We start from the raw sequence: 17,862 nt of genomic DNA, 5'->3' as shown, positions 1-17,862 counted from the left end.
CTGCACTGTTTGAGCTTTCCTGCAGTTAGATTATTCTGATAGCAGAGGCTGGTTTTATGCCATTACATGTACAGAAAGCATGGTCCCTAAAAAATTTTTTTTTCCCATTTTGGTGTGGACGATCAGATCTCAACCCCATCCAGTACCTTTGGGATAAACAGGAACATTGACTGTGAGCCACACTTCAGAACCCCACATTAGTGCTGGACCTCGCTGTTTCTCAGTGCTGTTGTGGCTGAATGAAACCAAAACACATTTTTATTCTTAAATTATAAAATTCATATTTTAGAATTCCTTGAGGAAGCTGTTCTAGTTGTCCAGTTGTGCTAGCTAACTTAATACCATCACGGTCCTAAATGCTTGCATCAACTGTCCTCATTTTGTTTTCTATAATAAGCCAGTAAGGTTGCCGTCAGAGAAAGTCTTAGCAAGACACTATGATAAGATCCAATTTTGTTCAAATGCCTCACTAAAACTGATAGAAATTAAATAAACACACCATGACATGTCAGTTTCGCAATCCACTTTTATTGGTACACAAAAGTAATTAAATGAGTGCATGAACTTTTCAAATATTCTCCCGTGGTTTATGTTACATTGTCCTGCAGGTGTGATCACACCAAGTTTTTTGATTCATCAGAACTCATATTAAATATTTATTAGCTCATGATAATTACCAATTGGAATGTTAAATTGTTAAACTTTGCAAAATATAATATCTGCATTAAATTCCAACAATGTTTTGACAGTAACAGATGACTAAAATAATTCAAGGATTCAAAGTTACCTGCATAGATAAGTTTTAGTTTTGGTACCCATGCAGTTGCATTTTGTTATTTATAATAGTTACTACATAATATTGTGAGACACCCAGTTAATTTTGAATGTAATAATATCTTCAAACATAATAAAACATGTTAAATAAATAACATTTATGGAGACAGCACGGGCTGTGCTCAGGATTAAATGGAAGCACAAAAGTCCATGAATAATAAACTGTAGCAGCTATTAGCCACAAATCATGGTGATTTCCTGCCAATGCTTCTTCTACTCTGCAGCTTGAACACACTTTGTCCATTTGGTTGTTTGTGCAGATAGAAATGAGTGAAACAAGAAAACAAGGTCACTCAGTATCTCCGGTTTGCTTCTATTTCTATATCTATCTTATAGAAAAATTTAATTATTTATCACTAGTAAATAAACAGGAATGTCACATGCATGGGACTTTCATCTACAACTTCTATAAAATATTAAGCTTAGCTTTGCTGTTGTTTTTATTTCAAAGATATCCCCCTCCACCTTCATCACCTTATCTCCTGTTTTGACTTCTTGTCTATTCCCTGTTCTGTGTGATAGCCTCCTCTGCAGTCTGGCTCAGCCTCCTCCTGAAAACTAATCTATTCAAGAATTACCTTCTTCCCTCTAAATCTCTTCACCTCTCCTCCACTCGCTCTCCAATCCCCTTTTATCTCTGTCCTTTGCTCCTGTTTTATTCCTTATTTTAGAACATTTTCACTTTCGGTCACAGGAATATCATAACAACTATCTCCCTTCTCACTAGCGGCTGCTTGTTATTTCTGGTTAGCTGGGATTACTTATTCTCCAGTTGCAATTAGCTTTCAGTAACATTACTGTTTAAATACCTAAAAATGTAGATTACTGTAAATAAACCTGTTCCTAAAAGTAGGCTCAAAGTGGAAAAGCTTAGCTTATTATACAGACTGGAAACAGGGGAAACAGTCAGTTTGGCTTTGTACATCGGTAGAAAAAAGCTCAAAGCTCATCAATTAACATGTCATAGCTTGTCCAATTTATGATATTGTTGTGCTCTATTCTCAGCATTTTGAGATTATTTTGCACCTACTTGTAAGTGAAACAGCCTCAGTATAGATATTACATCACTTAATCTGTCAAACATTTTCTCACAGTGTGTAAGCTTCAGTCTGGCAGGGGTAGCAGAGTGCACTCAGTCCCAGTGAGAGGTCTGGGGAGCTGACAGATCTCCCTCCAGCAGTCTTTTTTTGTGTTGTACTCCAACACGCTCTTCATGATCACCTCCTCTCCATCGTTCCATCTTATCCCTCCAAATACCAGCAGATTCCCAGATGGCATTGACACCATCCCATATTTAAAGGAGCCAATGAGAAGCGGTCTGAGGCGTGTCCAGTGGTCTGACTGTGAATCGTATCGTTCTATATCACAGAAAGGTTCATACATCCCCAGCAGGGCGTAGATGTAGCCATGGGCAGTTGTCAAGCGGTGACTGAACCTGGCAATAGACATGGATGCCCTCTTTTCCCAAACTCTTCCTTTGCGGTCCCAACACAGGAACTCTCTGCAGCTCTCCCTGTTTTCATCCGGGTTATCCCCATGGTTACTGCTGTGGATGTTGCCCTGGTTGCCCGGGAGACCACCTGACACATAGATGTTGTTGTCAAGCACAGCAGATGCGTGGCCGTAAAGGGGGCGAGGCATTGTTGCTCCTCTCCTCCACACTCCCATAGTCATGTCGTAAAACTCAACAGAAGAAACCGAGGTGTGTGTGTCGGTGTCAGGTCGTGTGTGTCGTCCTCCAATGACATATATAACATCCTCCACCACACAGCAGGTGAACTGCGCCCGCCTCTCCAACATAGACTCTACCTGCTCCCAGCAGTCAAAGCGAGGGTCGTACCGCCACACCTGGTTGGATGTTGCTTTGGTAACAGGCTTTTTTCCATCCTCATCTCCCTCTTTAACTTCCTCCCCTCCAATCACAAAGAGGAAACCTCCGACTGAGCACGCACAGTGATTTCTCAGTCGCAGTGGGAGACAGGAACTCAGAGATGAAAACTTCTTGCTTCTTGGATCAAATGCCAACACCTGCTGTTCTGGCCAATCAGCACTGGGCCCTCCACCCACAAGCAACACACGACTGGATGATGCTCTAAGCGTCGACTGCCTGCTCTGTCTGATTGGTTGAGCTGAACCCATCCTGTGGTATTCCAAAGCTCGAGTCAGCTGACTTCTGATTAAAGGTGTGGCCATGGCTCTGTGGTTAAGGTTGGTGAGATCAGAAACACTGACCAATCCGAAGCGCAGACGACTCAGCAGAAGATTTGATTTCAGCAATGGGAGGGGCCCATTCTCATCCAGCCAATCCAGAGCCAGCTTCACAAGCTCCACCTCCTTGACACCAGGTATCTCGTCAGCATCAAGCACCGCCATCAGTGATTGGATATTCAGCTCGAGGAGGTCGTCCCTGCTTTCCTGAAGCAATGTCCCCATGTCCGTAGCGATGGTTTGATTGGCAGCCTCAAGTGCGTTTGATAGTGCATGGCGTTCAGCCAGGTTAGCATAAGAACAGCAATTCTCAGCACTTAAACCATCAATCATGAAGTGCTCACATATTGACACTGCCGTCTCCACTTGCAGGTACCTGGCTGCTTCCAGGATGACAGAAATTTTGGAGGGTGATATGCTGAGCCAGCCTGAGTACAAGAAGTCCAGAATGGCTTCTAAACCCTCAGGTGTTAGTGCCGGGAGTCTAATGGAGTCCGCTAAACTCTCTGCGGTAGTTCCTCCAAACAGAGCCCAGAAATACTCACTGGAGCTGGCCAAAAGGGCACGGTGACATGGGAAGGATATGCCTCCGGCCTCAAGGACGACATCACACATCTTTCTCTCAGTGCGCAGGCGCTGGAAGCCGGATAGAAGTCCGGTTCTGTGGGATGAACTGTAGAGAAAGGAGTAGCTGTCCATCCGAAAGATAGGAGGCAAGGAAAGGAAGTGAAAGAATAGAAGTTATAAAGAGGGAAAAAGAAGGATAAAGAGGATGAGCAGCTAGTTAAAGAAAGACCTTAGTCAGGAAGGTGCAAGGCAGCAGCAGTAAGAGGGAAATGTCAGGAAGTAAGAGGAAGAAGTGTAGTCAAAAAAGATGTAGCCACCAAGCAGCTTGACAAAAAGAGTATAATTAGACATTAACGGAAGAGCAAAATAATGAGATGTTGAAAGCAAAAAGCAGGAAATGAGGGCAAAAGAAAGGAGAATTGAGTAGCAAAGAGAATAAAGTGTCTGTCCTAAGTCGAGCTCTCTCCATCTGTGTTTTTGTCCTGCTCTGTCTGCAGCGGCGAGCATGTGACACCATGATAGGAAGGTTAACAACTGCCAATCCTATGCCACCCCCCTCTTTCTGGCCCTTAAACATAGTCCATCCCAAAGTCTCCTGTCTCGGCTCTGTTGGCTTTGTGTTTGTCCGCTGCCCTTTTCTCTGAGTCCAGGAGGGAGTATCACCCAGATACATGCATCCAACATACACAAGTAGATGCATGGATAAACACACTGAATACACACAAGTACAAAGAGAAGAGGGAGCCTGGCAGGGTTTTAGTGTCTATCCCGGTGGATGAACTCATCGGTAAATACAGCTGCTGTAGTCTGTGACCAAGATTCCAGGGCACGGTTGCCACGGCACCTATCTGCGCCCTCATCGCCATGGTGACAGGAATAGAAACACAGACACAGCTCAGCGGATTTGGCGCGAGGTACATATCAATCCCGCGGAAGTTTTGCCAAGCTATCAAAGATTTTGCAAGTGTCAAAAGCAGCAGATAGCATTTGGTATTAGAGTAAGCGGTGCCCTTTTGGGAGGCATTTAACCTTATTATGACCTGCTTCAAAATCAGGCACATGGATGTCATGCTTTTATTTTTATGCAGAGAGAAGAGGGGATGGAGGTAGATTTCTTTGCAGTATCAGGCTACACGTTGTCCAGTGTGTTTACAGTTGTCTAATTAATGTTGACCTACTGTTTGTGTGGTACACAAACACGCACACATCATTGTATAAACACTGCTTTATTGCACACTTACAAGTTGTTGCAGCATTCTCCTCAAAGTACATTTTGTTGTGAGTTATGATCATGGTCTCTGAATAGATGCTGGCTCACACTCACAGATGAGTGTGTGTATTTATGTGTGTTTGTGTGTGTGGAAGGGTTACACTGGTTCAAAATTCAGCATACAGGCTACTCACAAAAAACAAAAAACAAAAACAGACTCACGCCTTTTTTGAAACTGCAAAGTGTTTTTAATCTTTCCCACACAATGTCAAATCCTCCCGTATGGTTGTAAAAACACCAGCAGTGTTTCTCTCTCAGTTGAATATTCCACCGTGACCTGATGGAGGCTAAACTTAGCTACAGCTGCTCTGTGTGTGTTTGTCTGTGTGCAGGAGGACATGTGATGTGATGATGGATATGTGCCGTAATGGGGGAGAGATGTGGGGGTTATCTGGGCGGGTTGGTGGTGTATGTGTGTGATGGCATGCATGCTTTAATGTTGCATTCCTTTCTGAAACAGATGGATTTGGAGGTTTAGGTCAGGATCAGAGTGACTCCATGCACAGAGACGCCTGTGACTCCTTAGTGCCCATTACACTTGCACATAAAACAAGAATATTGCAGTTGGAGATATTACGACTCGTTTTTTCGTTGTTGTTCAAGCACTGCAAGTAATGTGAAAACTAACTCTAAAACACTATCCAAGCTACACTTTCCATCTCAGTAAATATGAAGTTTTAATTTGTTTGTCAGAGTTTCCAGGTTATTTAATTTTGCCTGGATGGAGTATTTTTTAAATCAATGTGTGCATTATGTCTTGCTCTCTTTACTGTCAATCTCTTAACACCCACAGCAAACAAGAAAGTCTCCACCAGGAAATAATCCATTTTAATCATCTCACCGTAAAAACTTTACTGTCACGTCCTGTCGTCTCATCTGGGGGCGTCTTTGTTAGATGATACAGCTGTCAGCTTCACCAGTAAGATTATTTTTTTCTTTTAAAATGACAAGGAAACAAGACAAAGAGTCTACATCCATGTTATTGAGCTGGCTGTGAGGCTGTACCTAGGCACAGCAAAGCTGTGAAGCTAAATGTTGGTGTCAGCATATGAACATGCTGAGGTTTAGCAGGTTTAATGCTTACCATGTTCACCATCTTAGTTTAGCATTTTAGCATGCTAATAATTGCTAATTAGTGCTACACTCAAAGTACAGATGTGGCCAGTAAGAAATAAAGTTCAGACTTGGAAACCTTTAGAACCATCTTGATTTATTGCAGCATTTTCCTGAAGATTTCCATCATCATAACCATTAAACAATAACATTTCCCCCTAAAAAGTAACACAAATGAACTTAAATCCCCCAAATTGTGAACAACACTCAGAAAGGAATAATTTAACAGAAAGCTTCAGTATAAATCAGTGTTGAATAGCTGGAGTTTTGACAGTATGGAAGAGAGTTGGTCATCACAAAGTGAGAAGGGGAATCACAGTTGATTGTCACCAAAGCATCGACTATCCCTTTAATGCAATACAACTCACATACTTCTAATCGTCCCAAGTAAAGAGGAGTCTTAGCTGCAGCAAAAGTTCATCATCTTTACAATACTTTTTTTTTTTTGTACAAATTTTTTTGATTTAGATTTGGATTTAGTGACAAAACCCACATAACAAATAAACATTTTTGTATTTAAACCTTTTAGAGCACTGATTGACAGAGAGTTTATGGATGCCTGCTTCTTGGTGGTAGTAGAAGTTAAATGTTGGACATTTCCTGCAGACACTGGCTTCATAGAAAGCCGTTTGAGTCTCCGAACATGCTGGGATTAGCTTGTAGTTTGCTAGTCTTCAGTGGCAGTGGGCAAGTCTGTGTCTATGAAGATTATCTGCTTTCCTCTCTGCCTGGCTGGCTGCAGGGTCCTGGAGGAAAAAGACAGATAAATACACTGTGAGGGATTTCTGCTATCAGCGGTCTCAGAGCTGCTGACCCCTGAGAGGCAGTGGGACGGCAAGGAGAGGGCCAGGTCGCTGCATTCATACAGCCCCACTGTGAAGAAATATAAGATCTGACTGATCTATCACCTGCTTTCTCTTCGTACTTATCTCTCTCTTGACCTTTTTCCGTTACAGTTTTTCCTCTGCGTGGCTTGATCTCCCTCGCTGTTTGCCACATTTTCTGCTTATTTCCATCTCAAAGAGTCGAGTTTTAGTCACACAGGCACTTCTCAGAGGCAGACAAACATCAGTAGATGAAGCAGAAGAGAGAAGAGTTTTGCTGGCTAAGTGATACTTCACTGAGGCCCAGATGAAAAAAGAAAACGGTTAAGAAGGCAGTTAAAGCACAGGACTGAGGTGAAAAGACACATTCCCATGCTAACTTAAATGTATTCACATGCTTTGTGTGCTCATGAGCTTGTTTTTTCTATTATTCAACCCTTTATTGTGTGCTTTCTGAGATCTGCCTGGAGCTAACATCTGTTTGTTTTTATGCAGCTGTGAGCTGCTCCTCTATTTTCTTTACGCTTTGCAATGCCGGACAAATACTGTCCATCAAAAGGACGCTCAGAAATCACTTTCCCAGTGTAAAGGTATACTCTGACCCTGCTCAGAAATAGTATTTAGTAATATATATATTTTCTTTCCAGAACAGCTCTGCCTCAGAGAAATGTTTATAACTAAAACTTGAACCAGCTTCTGCTTCCATCTCTCTCTCTTTCATTTATCTCCTACACAGCACACCCACATGGTTTGGGCAGGGCAGAACAGCCGCAGTGTTTGGAAATTGTGGTTTCTGTGTCCCACTGAGAAAGTCACAGCACAGACTGCCCCTCAATACTCACACACACACACACACACACACACACACACACACACACACACTCACTCCAATAAAGTATAAATATAGAGCCTGACTCAACCCCCTCTGCCCACACACAGAGGCATCAACACACAACCACACACACAGACAGGCGGCTTGACCCAAACAAAGACTGAGCAGCCCACACTGACTCCCTGTGGTGAGCTCCGACCACTGCATGTAATTACTGCTGAGACAAGTCTCACTGATACCATCCAGGATCTGTATCTTAGCGTTTATCACACAGTTACAGCAACATAATGTTTAATGTCTTGTTAGATTATGACATTGAAAAATAAAAAAGCTTCACTTTCCTCCCATAAAATGTCAAAGAGCTGTTTTCAGCTCAAAAGATAACCTGGACTAAATTACATAATTTGCTTTACTATTGTGCATTTCAGGAGAACGAAGGATGTTTGAAGGACACAAATCCACTGTAGTTTAGGTGAGACAATTGTGTCTGGTGAATGGACACTTTATCTTTTATGTTTATGGTTCTTTGTGTATTTTAACGTATAAATACCTGTACGTTGTGGTTTTTATTAATAGCATGTTATGTTGAATGCTGTCTGTGAGAGATATTATTGTGTTCTCATGTGGATGATGGCAAACAGGCAAATAAACTCAGTGAGCCCAAGATAAAGTTTTGTTTGCTCACCGTCAGACTGATGGTTTTGGTTTATCTGTCCAGATCTTTATGGAGTTATATTTATGCCTTAATTGTGAGTGATGGGAGATTGTGAACCCATAAAAAGATTTTTTTGCAAGCGCATCAATCATACTTAGAGTTTATTATCAAGCAAAGAGTAAACAAAAATAAAACAGGCAGGAATTCCAGTTGGAGTAATAGATTAATGCATTTAAAGGCTTAGTAGATGCATGGTCTTAGTTAAGAAACTGCAGACATGTAGACTACATCTGTTCTGGTGGTTACAGTGTGTGAGTCTGTGGAAGGACTTTGACCTTGCTATTCTTTAATTTTATCAGTAATTCTGAACACAATCAGCTGCTACCAGCACCTTCTCTCTCTGTATTTATAGACGTGTGGTTGTAGAGTTAGTTATTTGCTCTTGTCATACGCATGGACTGGATTTGCATCATTCACAAAGAAGCAGTGACTCAGTTTGTAAACACATCTCTGTGCTTCCTTCCTGTAGTTTGGTTCTAATTTGCATCTTTTTCTTTGAACTCTTTAATCCCTACCTGTCTGCTCAAAAGAGCAGCTTCAAATATTACCAACCAAGCCGATATCTCAAGGGATCAGTGGAAAATATGGTGGGTGTCGATGTGAATGTACAACAATAATAATAGAACAATAATCAGTTGATCAGGTATACCCAACAGCCCCTCAACAAATCCTATATGTGCTGTTACCCAACAACATTAAAATAGTATTATTAAACTTTATACTTTTACTCTTCTGTTTGAGGTCGTCTTTATCAGCCCAAAGATTTAACATATTTATTTAACATATTTAAAATGGTTTATCATCTCAGTACTTAATGACCTTTCTTAATTTTATGTGAACTTCTTATGATTATGAAAACAAGATTTTGAACTGATTACAGTACGTTTCAGAAGTCTGCTTCATAAAATGAGGCCTTACTTCTGTTAATTGTATAATGTTTTTATATTAAAATTTTTATTTTATTAAAAGTCAAGTATATATACTGTGTATGTTATTACTTTTAAACATAAAGCAGTGGGGTGTGTGGGAAGTCAAGATTCAGGGATGTTCATCTGACTGTGACCACCTACCTACATGTTAATCCTTGGTTACCCATCGTAGTTCGCTCTTGACGTTCTGCAGCTCTGATAGGTTGACAGCAGGCCCGGGCAGTTTTACCGCACCCGGCAACGCCTTCTTCTCCTCCGGCGTCTGCGCTGCTGCACTGGGTTGATCTGGTGAATGAGCCTGAGAAAAAAATAAATAGATAAATTTAAATGTGGTGGGATTATTTGAACAAAATACATTTCAGAAAATAGATTCATGATTCTTACAAGAATACAGGATTATTGTGTGTGTGTGTGAGTGCAGTGTTTCTTCTTTGACTACTTGAAAAATGTATTATTCAGGCAGACACAATTCACAAACAACACAAGAGAGGTGTAAAATAATTAGCATAAAAAGCCAACACCACCTTTTCCTCTGGAACATTATGGGAAATGTTGTGTACCACAGCAGTACACATCTGAAAGGTGTGTTTTGTGGGACAATGCAAGCCCAAATTACTACACTTCTGGTTTGCACACGAAAACAAATTTTCTATGTCAGATTTTATAAAGCTACAGATACTTGCAAGTCCATGTTTTCCTTCACTTACGTGTGTGTGTGTTTGTTTGTGTGTCTTATGTGTTGTCTTACCTCCTCTGCTTCTACTGTCTCCTCTCTCCTCTTGACAGGATGTCCCGCCCCAGGACGCAAAGCTCCCATCGGGATGTTCAAATTAGCCTGACGGACATCAAGAACAGCCAATGAGACACATCACTTAATCAAATAAATGTTTCCTGTCTCCGTGTCTGTGTGTGTGTGCGTGTATGTGTGTGTGTGTGTGTGCGTGCGTGCATGTGTGTATGTGTGTGTGTTTTCTATGTGTGGGTACCCCTGCCGTGTCCTCAAAACCCCTTGTTTTGATTATGACTAATATTTCCTGGTTATCATCATATCCCTAAAAGACTTGTGTCTTTATGAAAATTGGGACACACACACACACCTACACACACACCCAGACACACACTGACACACACACACACACACACACACACACACAGCTTAGAGATCTGCCTGCTAACTTGATGTTCTTCTGCTGCGTGCCCTGATGTCCTGTCACTTGGATTTGATGTGTTTTGTATTGTACCGTACTGTAATGTATTGTATATATGCTCATATTGTACAGCTGTACAGACAGGGAGTGTGGTGTGTGTCACTGAGGACGCTGGATATTGTTCTATGAAAGAGTTTTATTTTTTCCAGATATTAAGGTGTAAAGGTTAGAAGGAAAGTTCTGGAAGAAATCGCCTCATTAACAGCATGTTTGCTAAGATTTGTATTACTGTAATGTTGCTTGGGCTGGGATTGTTTACTGCCTTTATGCTTAGCGTGCTGTTAGCATGGAAGGATCACTGAACGGCCGCGGCAAAAACAACCACAAAGAGACAAAACCAACTACAAAGAGATGCAAAACAACCATAAAGATGCTAAACAACCACAGAGAGACTCAAAACAACCTCAAATAGACACAAAAGTCTCACAAAGTCACACTAAACTACCACAAAGAGAGGAAAAACAACCGCAAAGTACATGGTTCCATTTTTTGTAGTCACTTTGCGTGTCTTTCAGTCTGGAGGTCTTGCGCCTACATAAGGAGGGTGGCTGGAGGTCCTGTTGTCTTAGAATCCGTCCATGGCTGTTTGCAACCATCTTATGACACTCACTCATCTTCTGCACACAACCAAAGATTAAGGGAATATTTCACCCTAAGTTGAAAAGTCAGTCATTGTGCTCACCCTTTAAAGTGTCTGAAATTAAATAAAATAAGATGCCCACTGAAACAGCCCCTGCGATGTGATTCCATCTCAGCCTCGGTCACATCATTAAAGGAAAACTATTTCAACTTGGGTCATTTTTTACTTTACATTTTTGCAGACCATTTTTGACTTCATGCTACAGTGCAATGTTTTTGATATACCGATGTGTTTTCCCTGTACCATTGCAAGCATCAGTTGATTTCCACCCACTTAATCAAGCTGTAATTCTTAAAAACAGCTGGAGTTATGTGATCCAGTAGAGTGAGATTTCATGGATGCAGAGTTGAGAAATAGAACAGCGGAAAATATGCATACAAACGTCTGGAACACAGCTGTTATGTAGAGTATATGTGATTTGTAGTCTCCTGAACCGTCTTACATAGCACATTCTAAGTGTTTTACAGCCAAACAACTGCACTGAAGGCCTAAATATCTACTAATTTATCATCTTTATTCTTCTGCAGCTGAGGAATAGATGTCAGAGAAGTAAATATTCAACTGATTCTAGAAACATTTGGAGGCAAAATGCTTAAATTTCACAAGCTGTTTGGGGAAACTGAATAGCTTACTCTTTTGAGCTATATGAAGATAGTACTTGCTATTAATGTGGGAGGAGGCTGAGATGGAACCACGGAGTGTAACGTGCTGCATTTCAACCGATCCTATGAACGTTATTGAGGGTGAACAAATCCTTTAAGCTCAAAGAGTTTTGTGAACATGACGGGAGTGCCTGGATAAGAAGGGAGGACCCAGACATTCAGGGGCAATGGGGTATTTTGGGGGCAAAAAAAAAAAAAGAAACAGGCTGTCAGTCAGACTTTCAGTCGCTCATATTGCAATATATCATCAGAAATTATAATCCGCAATACAAATGATAAATAAAAATCATTTAAATTTGGATTTTTTTTTTTTTTTTTTGCAGCCAACTTAGAATTTTTAAATGCACCAACAAGGAGAGTTTTAAAGCAGTCCTTTTTGCGACTGTATTACCTGAAACAATGTTCATGGATTTTCTTACTGTAGTGATTTAAAGGAAACTAATAGCTGTCTGGAAAGAACAAAGATACGGTATGCTTTGGAAAAGCAAACAAAGCAGATGAAAGATCTGTTATTGTTGTGTAGAACATACAAAACTACTGGCATGGAACTTTAATGAAAGTTTTTCTTTCTTTTTTTTAAAAATCAAACTGTGTGTTATTTCTAACGTGAAGCTGTACTGCTGTTCTTGTTTGTGATTAACAGAAAGTGTTGATGGAGACTGAACTAGGATCCACATGTTTGTACTGTACTGGTATTTGAAAACCCTCTGTCCTGATGCCTATCCCATGGTTAGACATGAAAATGAGCACAATGAGAAGAGAGACGATGGAAGAAACCCTCTCTGACATGCACACACAAAGCCATTACAACAGAAATACAGACAACTGCATCCCTGCGCCTCGCTACAACTCTGCACTATTAAAGCCTTGATGCTGTATATGCACAGTCAGAACTCTGTATTTGCCTTTGCCAATAAATACTTTAATGTGGAAACACTTCTGTTATCTGCAGTCTTTTTTTATTATGCCCTTCAGTTAAAGCTGTTCTCCACTTTTATCCTTGCAGTACACTGTGGATTGTTAATTTTCCTGTGTTCACCATAATACAGTTCCAGTTCCAGACAGATCAAACACACTCAGGATCAGTATAATATATACTGACGTCTTAAGATGTAAGACACACCAATATGTGAATACTTTCTTCACCATTGCTCAGGAGTAGTATTTGTTTGTATTTGAGTCATTGACACACACACACACACACACACTCTGTAAAACTACACTCACCCATGGAAACAGCCTATATTGTGCAGACAGATGAAAAACTTTTACCTGAAGGGCCTTGACGTTGGACGAAGGTTTGGACATAATCCCCCCGTTAAGTCCACTGACCTGGAGGAAACACAGATCACAGACATTCAGCTGTGTGTTTCTGTGGGCATTTGAGTGTGTGTGTGTGCATGTTGGGGGCACTGGTACTCTGTTTCTGTGGTTTTAAAGGCCCGGGATAGCATTTCAGTTGCTTAGCGACTCTTACAGAGAGAAGCAGGTAGAGGAACTGTTCTCTGAATCATTCATGAGCGGGAGACCGAGAGACGGCGGGGAATGTCAAAATAAAAGTGCAATAGTGCCTCAATTTCAGCAAGAGCTCTGAGGTTGTGTGAGAGAAACTTTGCATTTAGTATAGTGATGTGTAGGCAGGAAAAGTGGTGAGTGTGAATTTAAATTAACTCCACCTTCTTTTAGTGACAGTCATTTGCTCTGTGCAGGAGCAGCGGTGACAGACAGTTAATGGATTTATCGATCGCACAAACCACATACACTTTCCCACTCTGTTTTGCCACATATTACCCAGAAGAAAAAAAAAAAATAATAATTATATATAAGTCCTTCCTTTCCTCTGGCGTTGTAAATACTTTAAAGTGGATCACAAATACAGTTTTATTTGTAAAAAATGCTCAGATATTTTCAAGACTGTCCAGGAAAAACAATCCCACAATCCATCTTATGATCTTTCCTTGAACCTGACCAAACTTTAACCCTTACCAGCAGGTTTGTAAAGGCACAGCATTGATGTTGTCCTGCTGATGTTCACCTCTATAGGCTGTTGTAGGGGTCATGAACAAATAGTAGTTTGTCATTTAATTAGGAGGACTTCTGAAGATGCAAATACTTAAAAATAAATACAGATACATATAGTTTCATTTTCAAAAGACTCTCTAATTAAATCCCAGTAATGTCAATCATCCACTTTGCATTTCCTCTCAGCCTCTTTGCAGTTATTTTTTACTTCCTCCCTCCCCTTTTGGTGTTCCACAGATCAACACTGACCCAAGAGGTCCCTAATCGTAGAAGTTTCCATGGCCTATTTATCTTATCTTTTAGTAGCTCAGAGGACCAGAGAAACTGAGTGAGTCTAAAACTCTCCGGCTGCTGCTGCGTTGATGGCAGCACTTAGATACTGTTGCCAGGGTGTTGTTTGTGCAACAACATGCAGTAAGAGCTTTGCTGTCCTTGACATGAGAACAAAAGCCTGGACACCCCCAGAATACACAACCACAGTCACAGATACACACTCATGCTTACACAACGTGATGATATTTATGTTGGCTGTGAGTAGCACCTGCCCTCTGACGCCACTCTGCAAAGCCTGACAAACCCTTTCACTTTCACACATACCATGTGCGCACACTCATACTCTCTCTCACACACACATAACCACAGGTGCAATTATTCCTCATACTTTACATTATTCAAATCTTCATACATTAAAACCCTTCAAACCTCCGACACCTCACAGAAAGACTATGAGGTGTGTGCGTCTGTGGGTACGAGGGAGTGTGTGTGCATGCCTCAGTGTGTGACATTATTAGTGTATTTCTGGAATATAGACAAGAGAGCACATTTAGAGAGCTGCAGCTGCAAGTAAAGTAAATTCATCAGAAACTGAATGAATGACTTGCCTTAATTAGAATAAAGCTGGCGATATATATATTTTTTTGGTCCAGACTGAAACATCTCAAAAACTTGAGAAAAGAGAGAGGAGAGTCTGAAGCTCAATGACTCGCATGACTTTTCAGTTTTAGAATAACTGGTGCTTTCAAAGACAGAAATGGGGGGAAAAGCAGCCGTAGTTATGGGTGGGTTATGTGTATATCACACATAATATTTCTTGGCCAGGAAGCCAAGAGTTTATGCCAAGCTAGGCTAATCATCTCCTGGCTCTAGTGTCATCTTCTCATTTAACTAAGAAAGTGAAATGGTGTCTATCCCAAAATATTAAAATATTCCTTTAAAGATTTACACTTAAGCAGGAAATTGGGGCAAACTGCAACAGACAGGAAGGGACATATTGGAAAGTGTTGAATTTGCTGACAATAAGAAAAATATCGAATACTGCCAGACTTACCCTTTAAGAATAAAAGTTACTTTTTGCATTAATAGGATTTAGTTAATGATATATTTTGTCAAAACAATTTTATTTCTCCATTGCTAAACTCTGAGAGGACCTGCAGGTTATCAGAAACTTCCAGATTGTTCCTTAAAAACCACAAAATACACTGAATGAAATACAGAATGAAACACAGGATGAATAGTACAGTAATGTCCTACCTGCCAACCAAAAACACAACATACACATCAGCACTCACACACATAGACAAAGCAGATGTAACTTACCTGTTGATGACACAACGCTGTATCCTCTAATGCTTTATTTTATATATGCACTTTCCTTATACTTTCTATGCGTCACAGACTTGTCTCCTCTCTACTCTCCATCTCTTTCTTTTTCTTTCTCTTTTCGTCTTCTCTCCGCCCTCTCGTTTCCTCTTTGGCTGGCTGGTAAGTGGTAGAAGGATTCCTCTCATATCTGGGATTTGTTCTCACTATAAATAGACGAGTGATACACAGAAGGGACCTGCTTTCTATCCATACACACACACACACCCTCTCAGGAACACATGGACACACACAGATACGGACCAAAACATGGTCAAACAGTAGCACAGAGGCCCTGGAATCTCCTCAATTTGAACACCTTTTTAAGGTTTTGGAGCTACAATCATAGCAAAATGTTCCAATTTACCAGTAAGACCAAACTTCATTCAATAAAATTGAACATTTAAGCATGACAGGCTTAAACACAAAAATGTCTGCTTGTATGGAATTTTAATATGTTCATAATAACAAGTAAAATATTCCAGTTAGGGAAAGAACATAACTGCAGTACCGAACTTTGTCCTGTGTTGACCAACATAGCCTCTGATTTTAGCATATTTTTAATGTTTTTGAGCTATTTGTATGCTGAAATAGTTCAATTACTAGACCAAACTTCACTCAAAAAATGGAACATTTAAGCATGAGCCACTCAAATGCAAAACTGTCTGCTTATATGACATTCGTTTGTTTACAATGGCAAGCACTGACATTTTTTTTTTACTTCATCTTCTTCAAATCGTGACACTTCAATCCTCAAAACACTCCTTCTAATCTTAGTGACTAAAATGGCACTGCCCTATTTCTGCTCTGACACTCACTCAAACACACACACACACTAATTCACACACAGAAGTAGTCATGCTGGTATATCTGCATTTATACATTTAGGAGCATAGTGATCTCATAGGGTTAAAGGTGTGTGTGTGTGTGTGAATGTGTGTGTGCTGTCTTACCTCCTGGTGTGCGTGGCTGCTCTGCCCTGCCTGCGGTCCCTCTGAGGTCCACTTCGGCTACCTGACCTGTTTCCGCTCAGCCTGATTGGCTTGGAGAGACAGGAAACTCCTCCCTGAGTGGAACCCGACCCAGCATCGGAAAAGCAGAATGAGTTTTCAGCCTCTGTGTGTGTGCTTCTGTCAGTGCATGTGTTTCTATATATTTTAATTCTCTTGTACTGTGTGCTCACCGGTTCCACTTATCTTTCTTTCAGTACCAGCTGTTCTTCAGATGAAACTATCCACCTTCATTGCATCAAACCACCGTGATCCTCTTCAGTTTCACCTATGAAAATGAATCTACTGTGTGCCCAGATAGTAAAATGAAGAGTCTCCAACTGCAGGCTGGTTATATATTTCAAACCATGCAAATACAACCCCCTCTGCGTGCATGCACGCACACACACACACACTGATCTTACCTGTTGGCAGGGGCAGTCCTTACCTATCACAGATAAACACATTCATCACTGTATGTGTTTGTGGTATTTAACATACCATTGCTGAATATTATGCTGTTGCCTCTTGGTGGATGAAGTTTGGCCAGAAGCTGCAGCCAAGCTTCATTCAGAAAACAACAACACAGAAGCCTCTCCATACGTAGATCTCTGGGTGTGTGTGAGATAACATGGGTAAATTTGTGTACAGCTCCTGGGGATGTGTAGATTTGGCCCCGTGGCCCCAAACTGTCCTCCTGTGTAGCATCTCGTGTGGAGTAATTTGACTAAAAGCAAACATGTTTGGTGATATGCATCCCTCAAGCAAAATATATACTATATATATAAATTATAAGAGCCTATGTATTCTTGTCCTGAGTCCCTGACTTTTTATTGTTTCACCTCATATTGTTCTGAGTTAGTGTGAACATGTATACTGAGAGACTGGAGGCTCCATGGGAAGATGAATTGTGGCCATATTGATGTGAAGTGCAATGACACACAAAGCTTTATACATGAGTAGGTTTATGTTACCTGTTCACATTTTTGTGTTGATGAGTCAGACTGGGAGCTGGTTTCTGAGCTACATCTGAGTCAGGCTGTGCACATTTATTGGTGTCTTTTACCCTCCTGACCTTTTAATAGGACGAAAGCCAATATCTGGACACACGGTTGCTTTTTTTAATAGCTGCAGCTCTGACTTGTTCTGCCATCAGGAGTTCAGCCTTCTCTTTCCTTTTTTCTTTCCCTAATGCAGCAACTTTCTATTATTTTGTTTAATTTGTTCATTGATTTGTTTGTTTGTTTTTTATGTTTCTTTAACAGTTTACTGCTGCTTGGATGATGCTCGGATGCAATGTCTGGATGTTAGGAAGAAAAAGAAAAAGAAAGAGAAATAAAGGTGGAAATGGAAATTCCTCCTGTTGAACACTGGGCGGAGCTGGTGCTCTGTTTGGTTGCTGCTGTTTGCC

The 17,862-nt window shown here is 40.8% G+C and overlaps 2 protein-coding genes across 4 annotated transcripts; both read right to left on the bottom strand.

Annotated features, from left to right (window-relative positions):
* Positions 1 to 562: 562 nt before the first annotated feature.
* LOC121200571 (kelch-like protein 34) lies at positions 563 to 4,081 on the bottom strand. Its single transcript, XM_041065952.1, has one exon. The coding sequence runs from the start codon at positions 3,739 to 3,741 to the stop codon at positions 1,939 to 1,941; it is 1,803 nt and encodes a 600-aa protein (XP_040921886.1). The 5' UTR covers positions 3,742 to 4,081; the 3' UTR covers positions 563 to 1,938.
* Positions 4,082 to 6,068: 1,987 nt separating this feature from the next.
* Positions 6,069 to 16,731, bottom strand: smpx (small muscle protein X-linked). Of its 3 annotated transcripts, XM_041066283.1 has the most exons (6): positions 16,646 to 16,731; positions 16,416 to 16,528; positions 13,075 to 13,134; positions 10,041 to 10,127; positions 9,438 to 9,590; positions 6,069 to 6,738 (listed from the first exon to the last, which is right to left on the bottom strand). In XM_041066283.1, exons 3-5 carry the CDS (start codon positions 13,108 to 13,110, stop codon positions 9,441 to 9,443), a joined length of 273 nt encoding a protein of 90 aa, XP_040922217.1. In that variant the 5' UTR covers positions 13,111 to 13,134; positions 16,416 to 16,528; positions 16,646 to 16,731; the 3' UTR covers positions 6,069 to 6,738; positions 9,438 to 9,440. The 3 variants fall into 3 exon arrangements, with proteins under 3 accessions (XP_040922217.1, XP_040922214.1, XP_040922216.1); XM_041066280.1 differs by lacking the exon at positions 16,646 to 16,731 and having other exon boundaries at positions 9,434 to 9,590; positions 16,416 to 16,526; XM_041066282.1 differs by lacking the exons at positions 16,416 to 16,528; positions 16,646 to 16,731 and adding an exon at positions 15,421 to 15,569 and having other exon boundaries at positions 9,434 to 9,590.
* Between the last annotated feature and the right edge of the window lie 1,131 nt (positions 16,732 to 17,862).

The sequence above is a fragment of the Toxotes jaculatrix genome, chromosome 20 (genome assembly GCF_017976425.1).
Source record: "Toxotes jaculatrix isolate fToxJac2 chromosome 20, fToxJac2.pri, whole genome shotgun sequence".
Lineage (NCBI taxonomy): Eukaryota > Metazoa > Chordata > Actinopteri > Toxotidae > Toxotes > Toxotes jaculatrix.
This window is presented reverse-complemented; position numbering and strand designations above follow the sequence as displayed.

Coding starts and splice junctions, on each gene's coding strand:
- smpx (XM_041066283.1), bottom strand. CDS start 13,110: ATGTCCAAACCTTCGTCCAACGTCAAGGCCCTTCAG. Junction 10,128..13,074: donor CCAACGTCAAGGCCCTTCAG/GTAAAAGTTTTT, acceptor GATGTCCGTCAG/GCTAATTTGAACATCCCGAT. Junction 9,591..10,040: donor AGACAGTAGAAGCAGAGGAG/GTAAGACAACAC, acceptor TTTTTTTCTCAG/GCTCATTCACCAGATCAACC.
- LOC121200571 (XM_041065952.1), bottom strand. CDS start 3,741: ATGGACAGCTACTCCTTTCTCTACAGTTCATCCCACAGAACCGGACTT.